Raw genomic sequence first — 17,489 nt, forward strand, 5'->3', positions numbered from 1 at the left:
TCAGCCTTGAACAGAATGTCAACCTTGTAGATTACCGGTTGTACCTGTCTGGAAATGAATGATGATCCCTAAGTTAAACTACAGAAGAAAAACAAAAACCATTGTGGAACTTTTGTGCTTTTGTCACGGGCTTGTTCACAAACGCGCTACACGCAGCTGGGCGATTGTGAAAATTTGTCGAGGCCATACATGTGTATGGCGCACATTTCCATGCCATCTGGGTTACGACTGGCGGTCTGTCGGCCACGCGCGGGACCACGCTGCGAACGACCGTCGCTCTCGTCCCCGCGGACTGCTATTGTCACAGCCCTTTGTCTTTCGATGACCTGTTTTCCGCAGTTCTGCAGAAATTCCATGAAAATTAACGTTCGCTTTGATTGGGAGATCTGAATAACATCTGCTGGGGGGCGTGCTGGCCACGCGAGTCGCGAATTTAGGGGTCATGGGGTCAGATAGGGGCCTCCGTCCCGCCCTGGTAAGAGTCTGCCACACAAAGGCAATAATGGCCTTGCCGGTGGCCGTGTGTTGTGTAGAAAGTTTGAAAGGTTTTCTCGAAACAAGAAAACAATGAAGGATTGCAAAGACTGTTTTCCAAACATTTTAAAAGTCTGCCGAAACGACAGTTCTTTTAGCATGATTAAGACTAATGCTTGTCGCTATTTACGTGTTTGTAGAAGAACAATGCAACAGGTGTCGTCCCAAGCTGTACTTATTTGGCATGTTTGTTGATCACTACATGCTGCTAGAGTGAACGATTTGGGAACCATAGTCATCAAAGAACTGTAAATAACCTAGACATAACACTTTGCGATCCACGCCCAAGTTGTCTCTCTGACGATAGCAGCACTGAGTGCCTAAACACTACTGGTATACCGAGTGTAGTGTGGTTGTTTTCGTTCGTCTCGGTCCAATCAAGCTGTACGTACATAGGGTTTTAGTGTCACTCATCGCCTTTCGACAGAAGGTGTAACAAATGCAAAACAGGAAAGTGCTGTCTCGCTGCTGAGTGTAGAAAAAGATCCAAAGCAAAGGTTAGCTAGGAAAATGACAGCTTTTGTTGTTTATTGAAAAAGAAGCAAATTATTAACAGTAATACCACTATAATACTACGTGAATAGTATTTAATCACAAATATCTCAGGCCTGACAACAACTTTAGAAATGGCAAGTGTACGCTGCAGCAGGATTTGAAATACCTCGACATGAAACGGTCCACCACATCAGTCCATTCAGCAGTGATTAATGTGCACTTGAACGGCTCAGCCACACTCGTGGTCACCCCGTACAGAGGCAGGCTGGGGTTCAAGTACCTCTTGTGGTGCCGTCTACTGACACAGATGTTTACAAACTGTTGTCATTCACAACTACCATTGGTGTGCGTGCGTGTGATGGCACCCAACAACAACCAACGGAATTTATGTCAATTTCAAAGTCTGATATTGGATTTTAAGGAGAAATATTGTTCAGGCTTATTCTTGAGATGTGGTGTGGGTGTTCTTGTTGTTATGTAATCAAAATGTATTCAATGTTTATATTTTTCAAAAGGAACTCATAGCGTTCTCACGCAGACACGATTTCATGATATTTTGAGCAGAACTAGAATGTCGACTGTTCCGAGTGCGCCATTTTTAGCGTTTTTATAGACTCTAAAGAAACATAAGCCTTTGGTATGGAGGTGTGGGCACGGACTTGGCCCACTGACACCATATCCGGCCCGGTCAGGCGACCCCTGGTGAAAGTTCACGATCCTGGTCCTCCAGTGTGACACGCGTCACATGTAGTGATAAGACTGGCGCTTGGGAGGCAGGAAACGTCGTGATAACGCACTTGACCATTGAGACGTCTCCTGAACGACTTCAAGCTGATGTCAGCGAAAGATGCCAAGTTTGAGCGAAGAAAACGGCATTACGTTGAGCAAGGAGGTTAGAGAACCCCCTTGCTCTGACTTTGAGGGAATGTTAGTAGAATACCTACAATGTATATGCTAGTATACTGAATAACCCCATTCCACTAGGGTGGCGACCTCGCTGCAACCTAAAATTTGACGAATTTCATAGATAAGAAAATGAATCTTTTTACGAGTAATACTTTTATATTTTGCATGATATTCAAATTATGAAGTAAAGGGTTACACAGATCCAATTTTGGTCGCAGCGAGGTTTCAGCACGATCGCCGACTAGTGGACTGGGGGCCTAATATATACTGAAGGTTTCAATGAAATAAATCTCTGTGTACCGTTTTTCACAGATAACGCTGCTGTCAGGTGTTTCCCTCGTAAAAAGCCAAGTTGTTGAGTGAAATACTATGGGAACGGGAAGTTGAGCTGCCCTGGGGACGGGAAGTCGGTCCGTCTGGTGCAAAGTGACTAATGCCGCAGGACAGTTGAATGGTTCTAATTAATGAGAAGTTATAAGGAGATACAGTTTACCTCAGATGACGTAGGAATGTTTGAAACACTTGCCATGATCATAATTTGATATTAAACGTATTGTGAATACCAGTCAAGCAAGAAGCCAGGAATCGGGACGCGCAGTTCGTCTAACTGCAATTACTGACTTAGATCGCTAGGAGAATACTGTGTGCCTAGGCTTCTTGTGGGGGTTGAAAGTAGGAACTGACTAATACCCCTACACCGCATAGTTAAAACAACTTCCCGTATATCCAGCTTTCACCACACTACTCAATCGAAAAGCCGACAAGAAGCTGCAGCTGCAACACTGTAAACTTCAAGAAATGTCAGAAGGTCGGGTGGTTAAACCGTGCTTCCCGACAGTGTTCAGTAGACAGGGTCTTCCTGCACACAAGGAGGTTATATGAAGACCTTACTGCACATAACAAGCATTTATACGATCACGCCACTTCGCAAAGTGTCGGGCTTCAGAGCTCTGATCAAGTTGTCGTTCTAAGAACCTGATGAGTTTCCGAACAATCTCTCTGTAGTATTAAACTGTTTTGTTACATAGGGTTCAGAACATTTCAATTCATATTTAGCACTAAGGTCTCGGGTAGCCATAATTACTTCCGATCAGCCAAAGTGTCCGGGATCCAGTCGTCAAACTTTTTTGTTTGTTATTATTTCACAGAAGCTTGTCCACGCCCCTCCGTCCCACGTGGGACTCGAACCCCGGACAACACGTCACGCCGGCGGGGGTCGGGTCTTATCAACAAACACCATGCATGTGCAAATGAGGGATTTATCAGCGGCGCTGGGCGGGTAAAGTTACGGTGCGCCTGCCGCCCCAGGCATTGTGTCGAGCTTCCAGGTCAGGCAACGGTCTCGTCTCGCGGGCCTCCGCACATCTGTCGGACTAACGGCTTCACGAGGACGCACGGGCAGAACGGTTCGCGGGAGTACGCGTCTTGGGACTCGAAGGATTTGCGGTTGGAATATTTAGCGCCAGTCCTAACCGTCTCTGGAAGTATTTCGGCGAAGGAAAGCCACCAAGTGCGAGTGTCTTCTTACTGAAACTTTGTGCAAAGCGACAACTTTGGCTCGGCGTGCGGTGGTTTGGAGCGCAGTGTGGTCCTTGGTGGTACCGACCGTTCACCTTACATTTGCAGCTGGCGTGATTTACTGGGAACTTGTGGACAGTGGGCAGAGATTTACAGTGATTTGTGTACGTTTATTCAGCGAGACTACATTGAATATTAGAGTTTCAAAATTGGCACGTCCACTTCAGTGGGTTATCAAGAGTAAGCATTTGACCTACATTCACCGCAGGGCTATTTTCGTATGAGGACGGTCTTCGCCTGAAGAGGACGGACGCTAGCGGGACACCATGGACAGTTGCTCGGACTATTGTGGGCTTCCGGCCCGAAGAACACAGTGGGTCGTGTCGGCGCTGGCCCACCACTACGGTTTCGATCGCGGCGTTGAGAACGAAGTCGTCGTGCTAGCCACGGGAATGGACCAGTACATACAGGAGATATTCCACAACTTGGACGAGAAAGCGACCGGGACAGTAGAGCGAGAGGACTTTGAAATCTTGTGCCAGATACTGGGACTCGAGACCAGGCTGTCCGTCTTCAACGGTCTTCCAGATTTGATAAACTTTAGGGTGTTCCACTCCAAGTTGTGCGAGTATTTCTGCGCCAAGAGCGGGAGTCAGACCGACACATGCAGACCCCACGTTTGCAAGGACTCAGAACTGATCGAGACCGAAGTGCACGTCAGGAGTCCCAACAGGAGAGAGGTGTCCCTGTGTCCAAAGTGTTTCTGTTCCAAGCCGACGAGGGAGAGATGCCTGGGGCGACCGGTGGGGCAGGAAAGAGAGGAGGAAGGAGACGGGTCAACAGAAGAACATCTGGAGAAAGCCAAGAAGCGCGTGGTCCAGCTGGAAGAGGAGGCTGACTACTTGAGGGAAGTCGTGGAGGACTTGAGAGGGGCACTTCAGACGAGCGATGCCCGGTCTCTGGCCTTACAGGTGGCGCTGAGAAAGGCACACAGGCACCACCCGGAGTGCTGCCTGGGGAAGGCAAGAGTCACGGCCACGGTAGGGTCTCGACGGGCAGAGAGGAGGGCCACCGGGGGCAGGGCGGCGAGGTCGCGCAGCGCGGACGGGAGAGGGTACGAGAGCTGGTCGCTTCCACGTCGCGGCAGGACCGCGGACAGGTTGCGGCCGCGGGACGACGACGCGGAGTGGCTGGCGGGCGAGGTGTCGCGGCTGATCGAGACGCTGCCGCACTCGCCGCGAGAGGTGGGCGCGATGCTGCGCGAGCTGAAGACGATCCGGGAGGCGAGGGACTCGCAGGTGGGAGAGGCGATGGCCTGGGCTGAGAACCTGCAGGAAGACCTGGACGGCTCGCAGTCAGCTCTCCGGGACATCCAGGTCCTCAACCAGTCACTTGTCCGACAGAAGCAGTTCATACAGGTGCGTCTGCCTGCTTTTCAACGTCTTTGATTTTGAGAATTAACTTTATTGTGCAATGTTGTAAACGACTGTCTCCTGTGATTCTATTGTGCATGTGCCGTTCTGTACCGCTAGATGAAGATTTTCTCTTCTCAGAGTTAGCTCTACTCTAGCTGTTTAAATCACCGGCTTTGAAACCCAGCGACAGTGGTGCACTCAACCTAATCTTGCCACTGCTCCGTACTTTGTCCCCTCTAGGGAGAGCTGGAGAAGGCGCGCACAGCCCTGCGGTTCGGGCTGGAGAAGGTCCGTGATCTGGAGGCGCAGGCCACACAGGTGCCTCTGCTACAGGCCAAGGTCATGGAGCTGCAGAAGCAGCTCGACATCTGCCGGTAGGTGGCGCTTCTTGTGGCCTAATTTTTGCGATGTCCGCGCAAATTAATCTTTGCGAGTTGAACCTATTTGTGAATGCTCACTAGCTTGTGCATGTGAATACGCATTCATTCTTCAAAAACACAGCCAACGTCAGTCAAGGACGTATCAGTGACCTCCTTTGTGTGTGTCTCTTGTCAGTGTCAGAACAGTTTGATGTTTTAGCGCGCGAAAGTTGGAATGGACTTTAAACTTTCAAAGAGGCAGCAGAGACTTTTGTCGCGTAGAGAGACCACAGCAGTTTTTTTATACCTAGATTCGGCGGTTTTGCCCCGCATTTTCTACACGCTTTTGTTGAGCAGAAGACGCTAGACTCCTCGATCTCTCTTTCCTATTATCGCCTTTCTTCTTGCTGACAGTGCTGACTGATGGCCCAGTTATTTCCCAGAAACTCGATAAACTGACGAAAGGTATTTCACACGCTGTGAAAGCCGCCACTTTCCAAAAGGGAGAGGAGAAAAGCTATTGTTTGCGTGGTTAGTACCCGTGTGTGTATTGGCGTGTGTATCACACCTTCTGAATGGTCGCACCGCTTGAACGTTAAAAATCTAGTGGCGGTTTTACAGGTATTTCACACCTTTTGAAAAGGATTTAACGATAAAGTGCGACTCCACATTCGTACGTTTTTGTTATATTGTGTCAAGTGTGTTTTCTACATTCAAAATATTTACGTTCGCCGGACTAGGGGCCAATTTACACACAGCTTGTCTAGATATCTGGACTGCAGATATCTGCCAGGCGACAGCTTTTTTTTGTGTCTAAACAGGAATTTTATGGTCTTAATGAGGGTTTTTTTAGATGTCGGGAAAATTTCAGCCGACCACTCTGAAGCATTCGCCCGACAACTCAGCGGGAGTCCCCGACCGCTCCAGCCGGACGTCTAAACAGAATGTGTCGCGTAGTAGACATCTGGAGGTCGGGGTTCACGCTAGTTTGCATATTTGGCGGGCGATAAAGCGGGAAAACTTCTTAGCATCAAGGACCATTTGTTCCCAAACGGACGACGGACTTCTTTGGTGATGCCAGATCGTTCGGTGGATGGGCCCCCCTCCGCCACGACAAGGGCAGCGAGTAGGAACGCAGCGTTGATTCTGACCGGTCGCTGTCGTCTTCCCCGGTACCTCAAACGCCTCTTACGCTCAACCCTTGCTTGCTGCCTCATGTTTAGCCACACGCGAGTCAGATAAAGAAAGAGTACCATATTCATCATGACGAAAAACACAGGCGGTTCTCCCGCCATTTTGAAACGCGCGCAAAAGGTTAAATAGGGTCACGAGTGCAATCAGCGCGCTGCGTGAGTCCTGCGGTACTTCCTGTCGGTGTGTATAAATGCGTCTAGATATCTAAGGCTCAGATGTCGGCGGATTTTTAGATATCTGAAAAAACTCTGTATAAATTGGGCCTTAACACACCTGTATGACAGTGTTAATGTAGCGCCTTTGTTTTGTAAATCGTTGCAGGAAGTAAGAACAGGACGGCAAAACCGTCCCTTTCTTCCCAGCGTTTACCCTGTAAATTTTCCATTCGGAGAATTAGAAGATTGGATATAACACTCACACATTTGCAACTTTGTTTGACGTCACTTTAATAGGTGACAATATAGTCTTGAATCCTCGTTTCCAAGAAAGTTCTGACCACATATGGGGGCGGAACTGCTGTATGGTGGTCATTAGAGGGAATGAGGATTAGCACCTTCCTCCTGCATCTTTCACGACAAAAGCAGGCAGCTAACGTTACATGTATAAAGTTACACATGGTTTTAGTTATTTTTTTGGTTCTTTTGTTGTAGTTCCCGTCGTTGAATTCTCTACCTCTGGAAAGAGTTAGCTGAGCTAGTTTCCGTTATAAAATGGTCACAAATATATGTTCCTGTAAAATTCAATATATTTCTTAAGTCTCCGTCCGGTCAAAATTGTGAGTAAGGGGCATACTTTGCGTCAATGCGATAAGCCATGAAAGTGTTATGGGTCGGACGATAAGGGCGCGAGAACACATCACAATTAGCCGCGAATTGTTGTCACCGGCATGACGATTTATTGGTTTAGGGTGGACAGGAACCATGGGTCTTTCCTGGTCCCGGTGTGTCGCGTGAGATCGACATTCTTGTCTTTCGCGTCAGCAAATTAAAGATTCTGTTTTCGACAGAAATGTTTTAATGGGCTTCTACATTGATTTGTTCCAGATTTGCTCTTGAATTCAATAGCAAATCTGCTCATGAAGATCAAGGACTTTAGCGGTCTCTTGCGCGAAAGCTTGTCAACAAGCCTCCGGCAACAAGGGAACAGATCTGAGACTTGGGATTTCTTATCAGGCTTTTAAACCCCCGAAAACAATATCAAAGCCTAAACAGACGTCAAACATGTACGTCTTGTCTCCTTACAAATCTCACCTTCAAGCGATTTTTCACGAAACCCTCGGCAAACCCTGTAATTTTCTCAGTCCAATTTAGAGTCTTCAATGGATTTACGTAATTACAAGATGACGTTGGCAACGCAATGGCTTGATTGTGCTTGAGGGTAAAGCCTCAAAGTACTATGCTATGAAATCAAGGCCAAAGAAGAGGTGTACCGTCGTAACAACGGAACGAAATACAACTCCATAACACGTTTTTACGTCATTAAAAACTAAAAGACCTAACACAAGTACAAAATGTAACAGGTAAAGCGCTTGTTGGTGCCTCTTCACTAAATCTCTCCAACTCCTCGCGCTTTCTTGACGCTACATTTACTTAGTTGTTGTAACGTTACTATGTTTGAATGTTGCCTTCCTTGTAACATTTCTTACCGTGACAGGATAGGTGTACGGGGTTTTCACAAAGTAAACTCTCTGCCCACACACACTGACCGGGCGTGACCCCATCCTCCCTGAGTCACTGTTATAACACAGACAGTTGGTGGGAGCTGGTTGTTTGTTCTTACACATCAGTTGCAACACCAGTGGAGCATGGTACACCTGCTAGGACTAGGGAGCTTTTGTTGTAAAGACTCCAGTACTACCAGGCCATGAATAAAAGATGCTGTCTTCTCAAAATTGTCCAGCAGAACATTTTCTTATCTTAATTCTTATCACCCATTGTTTTAGATCATTTGTCCTATATAGTTTCTGGGAGAAACTCATAACCAATTCATGAATAATAGATTCCAATCATTCCATCTTCTTAAATTTTATCACAGAACATTTCCTTATCTTAATTCTTATCATCCATTGTTATGGATCATTGTTCTAACCATTTATTTCCTCACTATTCCTCCAAATAACATTGCAGGAGAAGCTATATACATGATGTGCCCTAAACAAGACTCTTTGCTATCCAAAGTATGTTAGAATAGAATTGATCTTTTTGTTTTCCAAAATATGTCATTTTGTCCAGGAAACATTAAAACTTTTCTACCAAAGCATAACCAGCTCATGTTACCCCCAGCATGTGTATTGGTTTGTATTCTATAATCAACCCAACCGTAGCTCATTTACAAGTCTCTTTCATCTCCCACTCACTGTTTGCTTTCAGTTTAGTCATGACATGTTCCGAATTATTACTCACTACATTTTAGTTTGCCCACAGCGCTTATAATTGGTGTTTTGGCAATGTCCTGCTCCGAGACACTTTTGTTTTGCAAATGTTTGGAACAATTGTGAGCACAGAAGACCCGAAGTAACCAAAGGTAACGGGTCATCAACTCCTTACAAAGTGACTTCGCCTCCTGTAGATTGTATGAAATAGTTGAAATGTTTCCTGTGTTTCATCTTCTGTGACCGGCATTTTCTACAGCCTTGCAGGATATTACTGAAGATATGGGAAACCAATCTCCAAGCAGATGTATGGTGGCTTTTGGTACTGGTTGGCCCTTTTGATACTGCCTTGCAACCGAAAGACCTGCTTGGAGCTTAATGGGAAACCATTTGGCTCGAAAAAAGAAGTGACTAAATTGAGAAAAAAGACAAAAAGGTTCACCACTCTTAACATTTGTTTGTTTGATGAATTAAAGATGAAGTGACAAACTGTATATTTACATTGTACTTTAGCCCCACACATGCTTCCATATCGTTGATGACATCTGTACGATACCACGGCTACTTATTGAGCCAGAAGAAAAACTTCCTTGTCATTGCAACAAGTTTAAAGTGAGGAATGTGAACATCCGTTGTTTCTGTTGGCATCAACTTAAAGATATCCGACTGATACCTGAGGAAGCTAAGTATTAGAAACAGTGTTAAGAATTACACTGAGTCACTTAGTCCTGTTTGATGAGTGGAAATGAGCCGTCTTATGCTGTGTCCTTGGGAGGGCAGTGTCCTGTTAGTCCTGTTTCAGAACGATACTGTTACCATCATGAGTCATGGCCAGAACCTTATAATTCCTTCTTCTTGGTTTCTTGGAAATACAGATGGGAAATTAAAAGTGGTCATTATTTTCTGTGATATTTCTCCCTGGGGGACCAAACTTGACCTTCAACGTTGTTTTGGCATCAACACTGAAACATGCTGGGGGTAGCTGATGGGACAACACCTTTCCCAGTGTAATTGTTTACTTTCCTGAACGCCTTTGAACTGACATGCCAATGTATTTCTGTAAACATTAACTTTCAAGCTTGCCCAAAATTTTCCTCACTAAACTAAGAACAACTTTTATTTTGAATGATAATGTTATAACAATTCATGTTAGTGGCTCTTTCTAGATCCTTTATACTTTGTTGCCATGTCCCACCATGTGGCCCAAAACTCCACTTCTATGCATTCGTCTCCCCCTCCGTAATACCACTGAATGGTCCCTAAACCTTGGTCCCGGGGATTTTTTAACCTGTCGGCATTTCTCATCATGAGTTGTGGAGTAAACTATTTCACAGTGCAGTGCGCTGCCAAATCCACTTGTAAACACACTTCGAGGCACCTAAAGCTCTTGTACCCTTCATACCATACAAAACGCTGATTGAGTGTTTCACACTGCAAAAGGTAAACTTTTCTCTGCATACCTGGCCAAGGCGCATACCTGGCCAAGGTAATTAGTAGCTTAAGTATAGACCAAGCTCACTGAAATGAATGCCTGAAAATGATAGGCCTAAACAAGTTTTCCCATGTATCTCCTTTTGACATCACAAAACACTGTTAAGTAACTGTCAGGAATCCTGCCAGCATCTACTATCTAGCTTATATTAGATGCTTTTTGTTAGAATTCATCTACCATGTTATGTGACACAATGATGGTATTATTAGTGTTCTAAAGATAACTTCTAAAGTCCTCTGTTTTCCAACAGACCGGACCTCATGCCCTCCTACACCCAAGGGTTACCAGTCTTCCTCTGTGGCATGTTCATTTGTCATGTGCAAGAACTCTCTGGGCTCAAATTTTATGCTATGTCAAATTGATTTTGTTGAACAGTCCATAGTGTCAGGATCACAGGCATACTGGGGTCCTTGGGGATGTAAGGAAAGTGATCCTGTTTGTAACATGAACTTCACAAGAACATGCCCCAGTGTAGAGATGTTTGTAAACTTGACCAAGATCTGTAAAAGATGGGTTAACTTGTATGTACATGTATTTATGCATGTAAGGGAAGTATGATTTCAAATTAGGGGATACGTTTCAACCATTTGGGTTGTGTTTCACAGTGGGTTCACTCAAGGTCAGTGTCAAATCACATTCTTCATGGTGCAGGAAGAACTACATGGAAACTAGGTCCCCGCAACAAAAGAGCCGACCTTCCTTTGTGTGGTTCTGACCAAGTTCGGGACCTACCCTAACCTCGGAACCATTTTTCTTCCTTATCGTCCACCTTCTGAGGATGTTGTGGTCACCAGACCAAATCAGTTTAGCTGTGCTGACAGTGGAGATAATCGGTCACTGGAGGAGGGCTGCTTCCCACTGTCAACACCTGTCCACAACACTGTCTTCTTTCACCATTGTTTTCAACATAAAGTAACTTGTGACTGTGTATGTCATTAAGTGTAAATTTCAGGATTGCAGGGTTCACAAGTTCAGAGTCATAACACAGAGCCAATGTCCACAGAGAGAACTGATAATGTGTGATATACAGGAGCCCTGTGAGGTCTAAGGGCACCATTTGTCAACTTAAGTTTATTGTTGTTGCATGGTTAATTTAGGAATCACTTAAACCTATCATTAGAATCAGTCACTCATTATAGAATAAAAGAATACATAACGTTTCATAATATGGCAGCAAGTTTCAATTTAGTTTTCTTAGCCAGCACAACATTGACCCAGCTGTGGCAATAGTGTGTACATGAACATGACAAAATTTATAACCTCCAAATTTGGTAACAGAACTGCATGGACAAGTCCAAATTCAAGTTTGAAAGGGTTTATCAAATTCATGGTTGAAACAACTCCCCTTGAAAGATAAAGAATGGCACAGCCCTGCCTTAGCAGTAAGTTAAAAAGGCGGTTGCCAAGTCGTGTAAAACTGCCATGAAAGGTTCCACAAAAGCTTATATATTAGACAATAGATACGTGGTACACCACACAATTGTACAATCTGAGCAGATAGAGAAGTTACCCAATTTATCTCTACTAGTGTATCTTTAAAAGCATGAGCCCACCCTTAGACCACAATGATCTATCGGTGTATCCATCAACCAAGGTTGACACATAAAAGTAGTTCCAGAATAGAGGCCTGAAAAGTTCACTAGGCAGCTGCTAGAAAAACTTATAAATCTGTCTACAAAACATGTAACTTAGATGTACAGAGGTTTCTGAGTGAAACATTTGGAGGGGTGTGTCAGCACCCGTGAGTACAAACATAATGAGTAAACACTGGCTTGATGGTCGGCTTTCTTGCCTTTCATTTCATGTGAAAAGGAGGCTTGCCCTGTCACCGTTTACTTTAAAAGTAACAGAGCAGATACAGTTGGTGGTTGTATGATATCCTGTGATCTGTGGATGATTGTATCTTTGTAGACAGAGTTCCATTTGTGGTCTCCTCTGCTTATATTTGTTTCCAGTTGTGTTTTCCTGTGGAGGATGTTTGCTTGAGTAGTCTTAAGGTTAAACTCTGTGGGAGTTGCTGCTTGTCATAAGTTCCTACTTAATGAATCACACTTCATTACAAAAGGTGATGACATGATTTGCCAATCAAACAGAACGAAAGTATACGCTCAGGGCCCTTCCAATTAGAATGCAGGGATGGTCAGGTGAAGTTAAGAAAAAACAAGTAAAGACTAGGAGAAACAAATGAAATCAGATGAAAGGAGAAGCAAAAAAAAAATGTTGAACTAAGTGACACATGATGTCTCCCCACAGATGCATACACTGAAATGACTGAATAGTACCGGTAGTATTCTTTCTATTAACTCTGGGAACTAATCCAATGTCACTAGAAAATATTTTGATTCTTATATTACAACATTTGTATAAACTTCAGTTGTAATTTTCCTATCTATGATAACCTGTATCTTTGCATTTCTATCCACCTGGCTGTGCCATCAGTGTGGTACCTGGTATGCAAAGCATTAATCTATTAGGAGAAGGAGGAAGTTTATTGAAGGAAGAAGTTGATATCTGATTTTGGGTTGGGCAAATTCTGACTTAGGTGTACCGCCACTGTTGCCACGCCCGGATGGGTCAGGCCCTTCAGACTGACCACAGGACTGTCCCTGACGAAGTTTGTCCACTGGTGTGGAGTGTTTGGCCACTGACCTGTGAGTTTGAGCAGGGCAGTGTGGCCTTGAGGGGACAGGAAACCATAGCAACAGCAGCGATCTAATGTGGTGATAGCAGGAAGGGGAACACCTGTTCATCTGGAAGACGCACTTCCTAAACATATGAAAACTTTGCTCTGTTTGTAAGACTGCAGCAGTGCTGTTTATGGTTTTATTGTCATGTCATGTCTTCTGTTACAGTTCTTAAGTGTAAGGCTTCTCAGTAAATGCACCTTAAAATTTGAAGGGTGTTGTGCCTTTTGTCTGTAAAGTGTCACAACGTGAGCTTATAGTTACCTAGCTAAGGTTGAAGAATCTAGAGAGGGAGACTGAAAAATATACTGTTCGTTATACATAAGCATTTTGATCCATATTGAGTTGCTGGGGTACCATTCAAAGTCACAACGGTGGTCCTTCATTTCTGACCTTAGGACACAAGAAGAGATCATACTTTGATAGGCAGGAAGTACAGGAGACACAGAGGAAGATTTATAGATGCTTTCTGTGTAATCCCATAACATCCTCTACATCCGCACCAATAGTCCGTATTAATCGTGTTGTAATCTGCATGAATGTTTGCATTGTCTTGTCATAATCTCATAAGTCATCTGAGGAAGAGCAGTAGACCCCCTGCCTCAGTGTCTCTGTACCTGCGGCACAGGTGTGTGGTCCCAAGGGTTAATCAGGTGAGGAGGAATGTGTACCTATAATCAGGACAATCACACGGCTATAAATACTTTGTGGACATGTTTACATGTTCCATTGTTCACAGACTCATTATAGTAATGCCTGGATGACATCTATTTTGTCCCAAAGTGGGGTAGTGACAGTTTTATCTTCTAATGAGGGGTGACTGGGTCGAACTCACCCCTAAACACCAAGAAGGTTAATCTCCATGTAAAGACTTTCAATTGATCAACAGTTTTAACATGGTGAAATTTGAATATCTGCTTTAACCAAGGAAAGTCATGGCCATTAAATGCCAACGAACTGCACTCATACAAGAGTCGCAATCAAATTTGTTTCTTTTGAATAACTTTCTTTTCATTTTCATTCTTTGATAAGGTTGATGTGAGGCAACAGTGAGAAACAAAGTTTATAAAAAGTTATGTGTTTGTTGTTGCTAACTATCAAAACAACACATCCTTCTGTTTGACTTGTATTTGTTTCTTTTATCTTTGTGTATTCAGTCCTTTCATTAGAGGAAGTGTCAAATTGCAAGATGAGGCAGACATATCATAATAGGATTTATCATTTTGATCCAAACCTTTCTTACTTATTGAATACTCTTACCATTGGAAATCTCTGAAAAGTGTTTTGAAAAAAAAAACTGATTCAATTTTGGATGTTTTCTGCCATTTCTTGACAGTTTGTCCCTAACATTAAAAAAAATGCTGCTCTTCGGAAGTTCCTGTCATGTCACCAGTTTGATGTCATGTCACATACCGACGTTTGTCCCTGGGATACTCAGGCATGCAATAACATAGCATCTTGAAATACACAAGTGTCGGAGACACGTCGTTTTCTCTTCTTATCACTTCTGAAATGTAAACAATGATTGTCTCAGGAAATGGGGCATCTGAAGAAAAAGAGTCAAAAGGTCTGTTGAATTAAACTTTGACACCTCACGGTATTGCTGGAAATTTGCTTTAGATGATCAAAGTGACATACTTTGGTTATGAAAAGCAAATTGGTAGAAAAATTTCTTTGTGTGTTCACATCATATCTTTCATTCTTCTGGTAAAGTGCTATGGACTGAAATGTAAACACTGAAATTTCCCCAAAACAAGATATTGGTTTAACTTATCAAAACATGGGAAATTATAAGGAAACTTGATATTTTTCTAAAGCAAGACTTTTCCAAATATACTTTTCAATTCATAGCAGTGAGTCAATATTTTCCATTCTTGGCATATTGTTGTTTCCCCAAATGAAAGGTCAAGTTGTGTGACCTCTACAGGTGGTTTATCACAGGTTCCCTCTCTAGCCTACCCTTGATCCTGGCTGTTGTGACTCCCATGGATTCGACAGTGATAAGGCAAGTCAAGGTCTGTTTACAGAACATGTAGCTAACAGCAAATACCACTCTCCCATATCCTGTATTAATAGTGGTCATGTTGAAGTACAGTTGATAAATGTGGTTTGTTGCCAGTAATGTTTCCTCTTGTCAGAACATAAGGGCTTTTAAGGAGCAAGACTGGTCTTTGTTTGCCTTTGTTTCAATGTCCATTTGCAGGATGTTTGATCTGGGTTGCTTACAGAGTTTGTGTTACAGTTTTGTTATGGTTCACAACAACGTAAGAGGTTATGCATTGTACCACAGGATCTGTACATGTTGGGATGTTACGTGCTGTTTATCGTGATCATCTGTCTTCTGACCTTAAGTCTTGAAGACTGTTGAAGAACCTCCTAAAATAAGTCACCATGCCAGCCACAGTTTAGTCAGTAACCAAGAATTTGATGACATTGCAATTATTGCCTCCTGATTCAAGTGTTACATTCTTGTAAAATGAAATATGACAATTAGATACTGGTTCAAGCATGGAGCATAGAAATGAATACTACTAGTTGCCACCTAGCGTATGGTTGGGAAAAGTTCTTGAACCACTGGCCTCCAAACCGTACGAGCCTGACTTACTATGCTCAGTTCTAATTAGCCCTGACACTGGAGGAGTGAACATTTCTGCAAAGCACCAGGTTCACTGTGCCATGGGTAGAACCTTCACAACCTTGACCAGAAGTTTTTGATAGACCCCTTGCTTGGTGAGACAAACGTGATGTATAATTGTGTTAAATGAGGGGTGCAAGACATTTGGAGGAGGTTACTATGTCGTGAGTCAACAGTCAAGCAGCATCAATTCTGATACTTATCTTTTAGTTCTTGTCGTTCCAAACATACCTCTTGCCATTATGTTTTCTCTTCATACCACAGGGATTTATTTTAATGTTAAAGACCACAGAGATTTATTTTAATGTTAAAGACATACAAACACCTGCCTTGTATTGCGACTAGTATTGTGCAGCGAGGCAACACTGTGCACTCTACTAGTGATAGAGAAATTCCTCTTTTAAAAGATGCCTAGAGATCACTATGGTGCCATATGAACCGACATCCACATTGTTAGAAGCCTAAAGCTTGACCTGTTGAATTGTGGCACTGGCTATATCTGTACCACTCAACATTGGATGATTCCCAAAAAGGGTGCAGCTAGCTCAGATAAGCCACTCAAATGGGGGAAGACATTGACATTAAGGATGTTTACGTTGCACTCAAGTTGCTTTCATTGAGAGTCACTGTTGCATGGGGCAACTGAGCTCTTGTCAGTAAAAGCCATTAGCAATGACAGCACAACTCCAACACAGGTATTCTACTGGAATTCAGGTGTTGTTCAAAGTATGGGGTCACCACTATAACAGGTATGCCTTGTAGCATCTGCCCAACTTCATATGTGGGAAGCTTTTCCTGTTAACTCCAAAATTCTAAGGAGAAACAGAACGGATGACCAAATTGGTTTGGTTAACCATGCAGCCAAAAGAGCTACGTATATCAGCCTTGCTTATTTTCATACTGAATATATTGGATACCTTAACCTTAGTAGGACTACATTCTCTAAGAGTGTGGTGTCTAACGTTACAGACCACTCAACTGAAAATCCATGGCAGCAGTTTGTAGGGTGTTACCACAAGCAGAAGGAATGTGTCAGCTCTGTCTGCTGATAACATGTTGAACTTATCTTTCTCCACTACTTCCCAGTGTGATACAGGGAGGAAATGTTGGGCTGAAGTTCATGGTTTCCTGACTAACTCACTAAGATTTTCTGTCCTTTGGGCTGTTGGGACAAGGTACTGGAATGTCTGGAGAATTCCGGGCTGATAATGTGCCGGGAATGTCCCACTAATTAGATATTACAGCAGACAGGAGCATTTCCAAACATGAAACAGTGAAACGCAAATCTGAAAAATGGCTTAAGTTGGAATCACAAAATTTTGTTGCAGTCCGACAGTATCGCTGACCTTTAGATTAAAGATTCTTAGAAGAGGTGATAACATGGGAAGCTGTTAATTGTAAGTGTGTGTAGAAACATGTGCATCATCGATTCGCAACCTAGCTGGATTCATGCAAAAAAGCAAGCTAGACATTAAAAGTGTTTTGCTTCAGACAGCTCCATCTTGGGAAAAAAACAACCTGGTCCAGTAATAGTGACTAATACTGATTAGGGCAATCAATTCCTTTTTCATCATATCGCTAGCATGTTGTGATAGCCCCTTATCAGATAGATCTACCTGTACAACTGTAATCATAAACCCAACAAAGTGCCCTGGCACAAATGTCTCAGGAATGGAAACCTTTGACTAGGACAACAGTGCACCTGTTGACAGGATAGGGTATGCCTGTGAAAGACAGTTTTGTCATGGATTGTTGATGTGCAATGTGCATGTGAAAGACTCACCTAAATAGTTAAGATAACTTCCTGTGCCTGCCAACGTGGTATTTCAGTGGGTTTTCTCCCTGTGTTTGTGTTTTCAAGATCATGACGATGAATAATACTCGGG

General features: G+C 43.5%; 1 protein-coding gene across 1 annotated transcript in view; it reads left to right on the plus strand.

Moving 5' to 3' along the window:
* Positions 1–3,116: 3,116 nt before the first annotated feature.
* LOC136434957 (EF-hand and coiled-coil domain-containing protein 1-like) overlaps positions 3,117–17,489 on the plus strand; it is a 41,184-nt gene continuing 26,811 nt past the window's right edge. Inside the window, exons 1-2 of the mRNA XM_066428091.1 lie at positions 3,117–4,871; positions 5,109–5,242. Of these exons, the coding sequence (XP_066284188.1) occupies positions 3,780–4,871; positions 5,109–5,242 (1,226 nt within the window). The 5' untranslated portion in view covers positions 3,117–3,779. The remainder of the gene's footprint in view (positions 4,872–5,108; positions 5,243–17,489) is intronic.

The sequence above is a fragment of the Branchiostoma lanceolatum genome, chromosome 5 (assembly GCF_035083965.1).
Source record: "Branchiostoma lanceolatum isolate klBraLanc5 chromosome 5, klBraLanc5.hap2, whole genome shotgun sequence".
NCBI classification, from domain to species: Eukaryota; Metazoa; Chordata; class Leptocardii; order Amphioxiformes; family Branchiostomatidae; genus Branchiostoma; species Branchiostoma lanceolatum.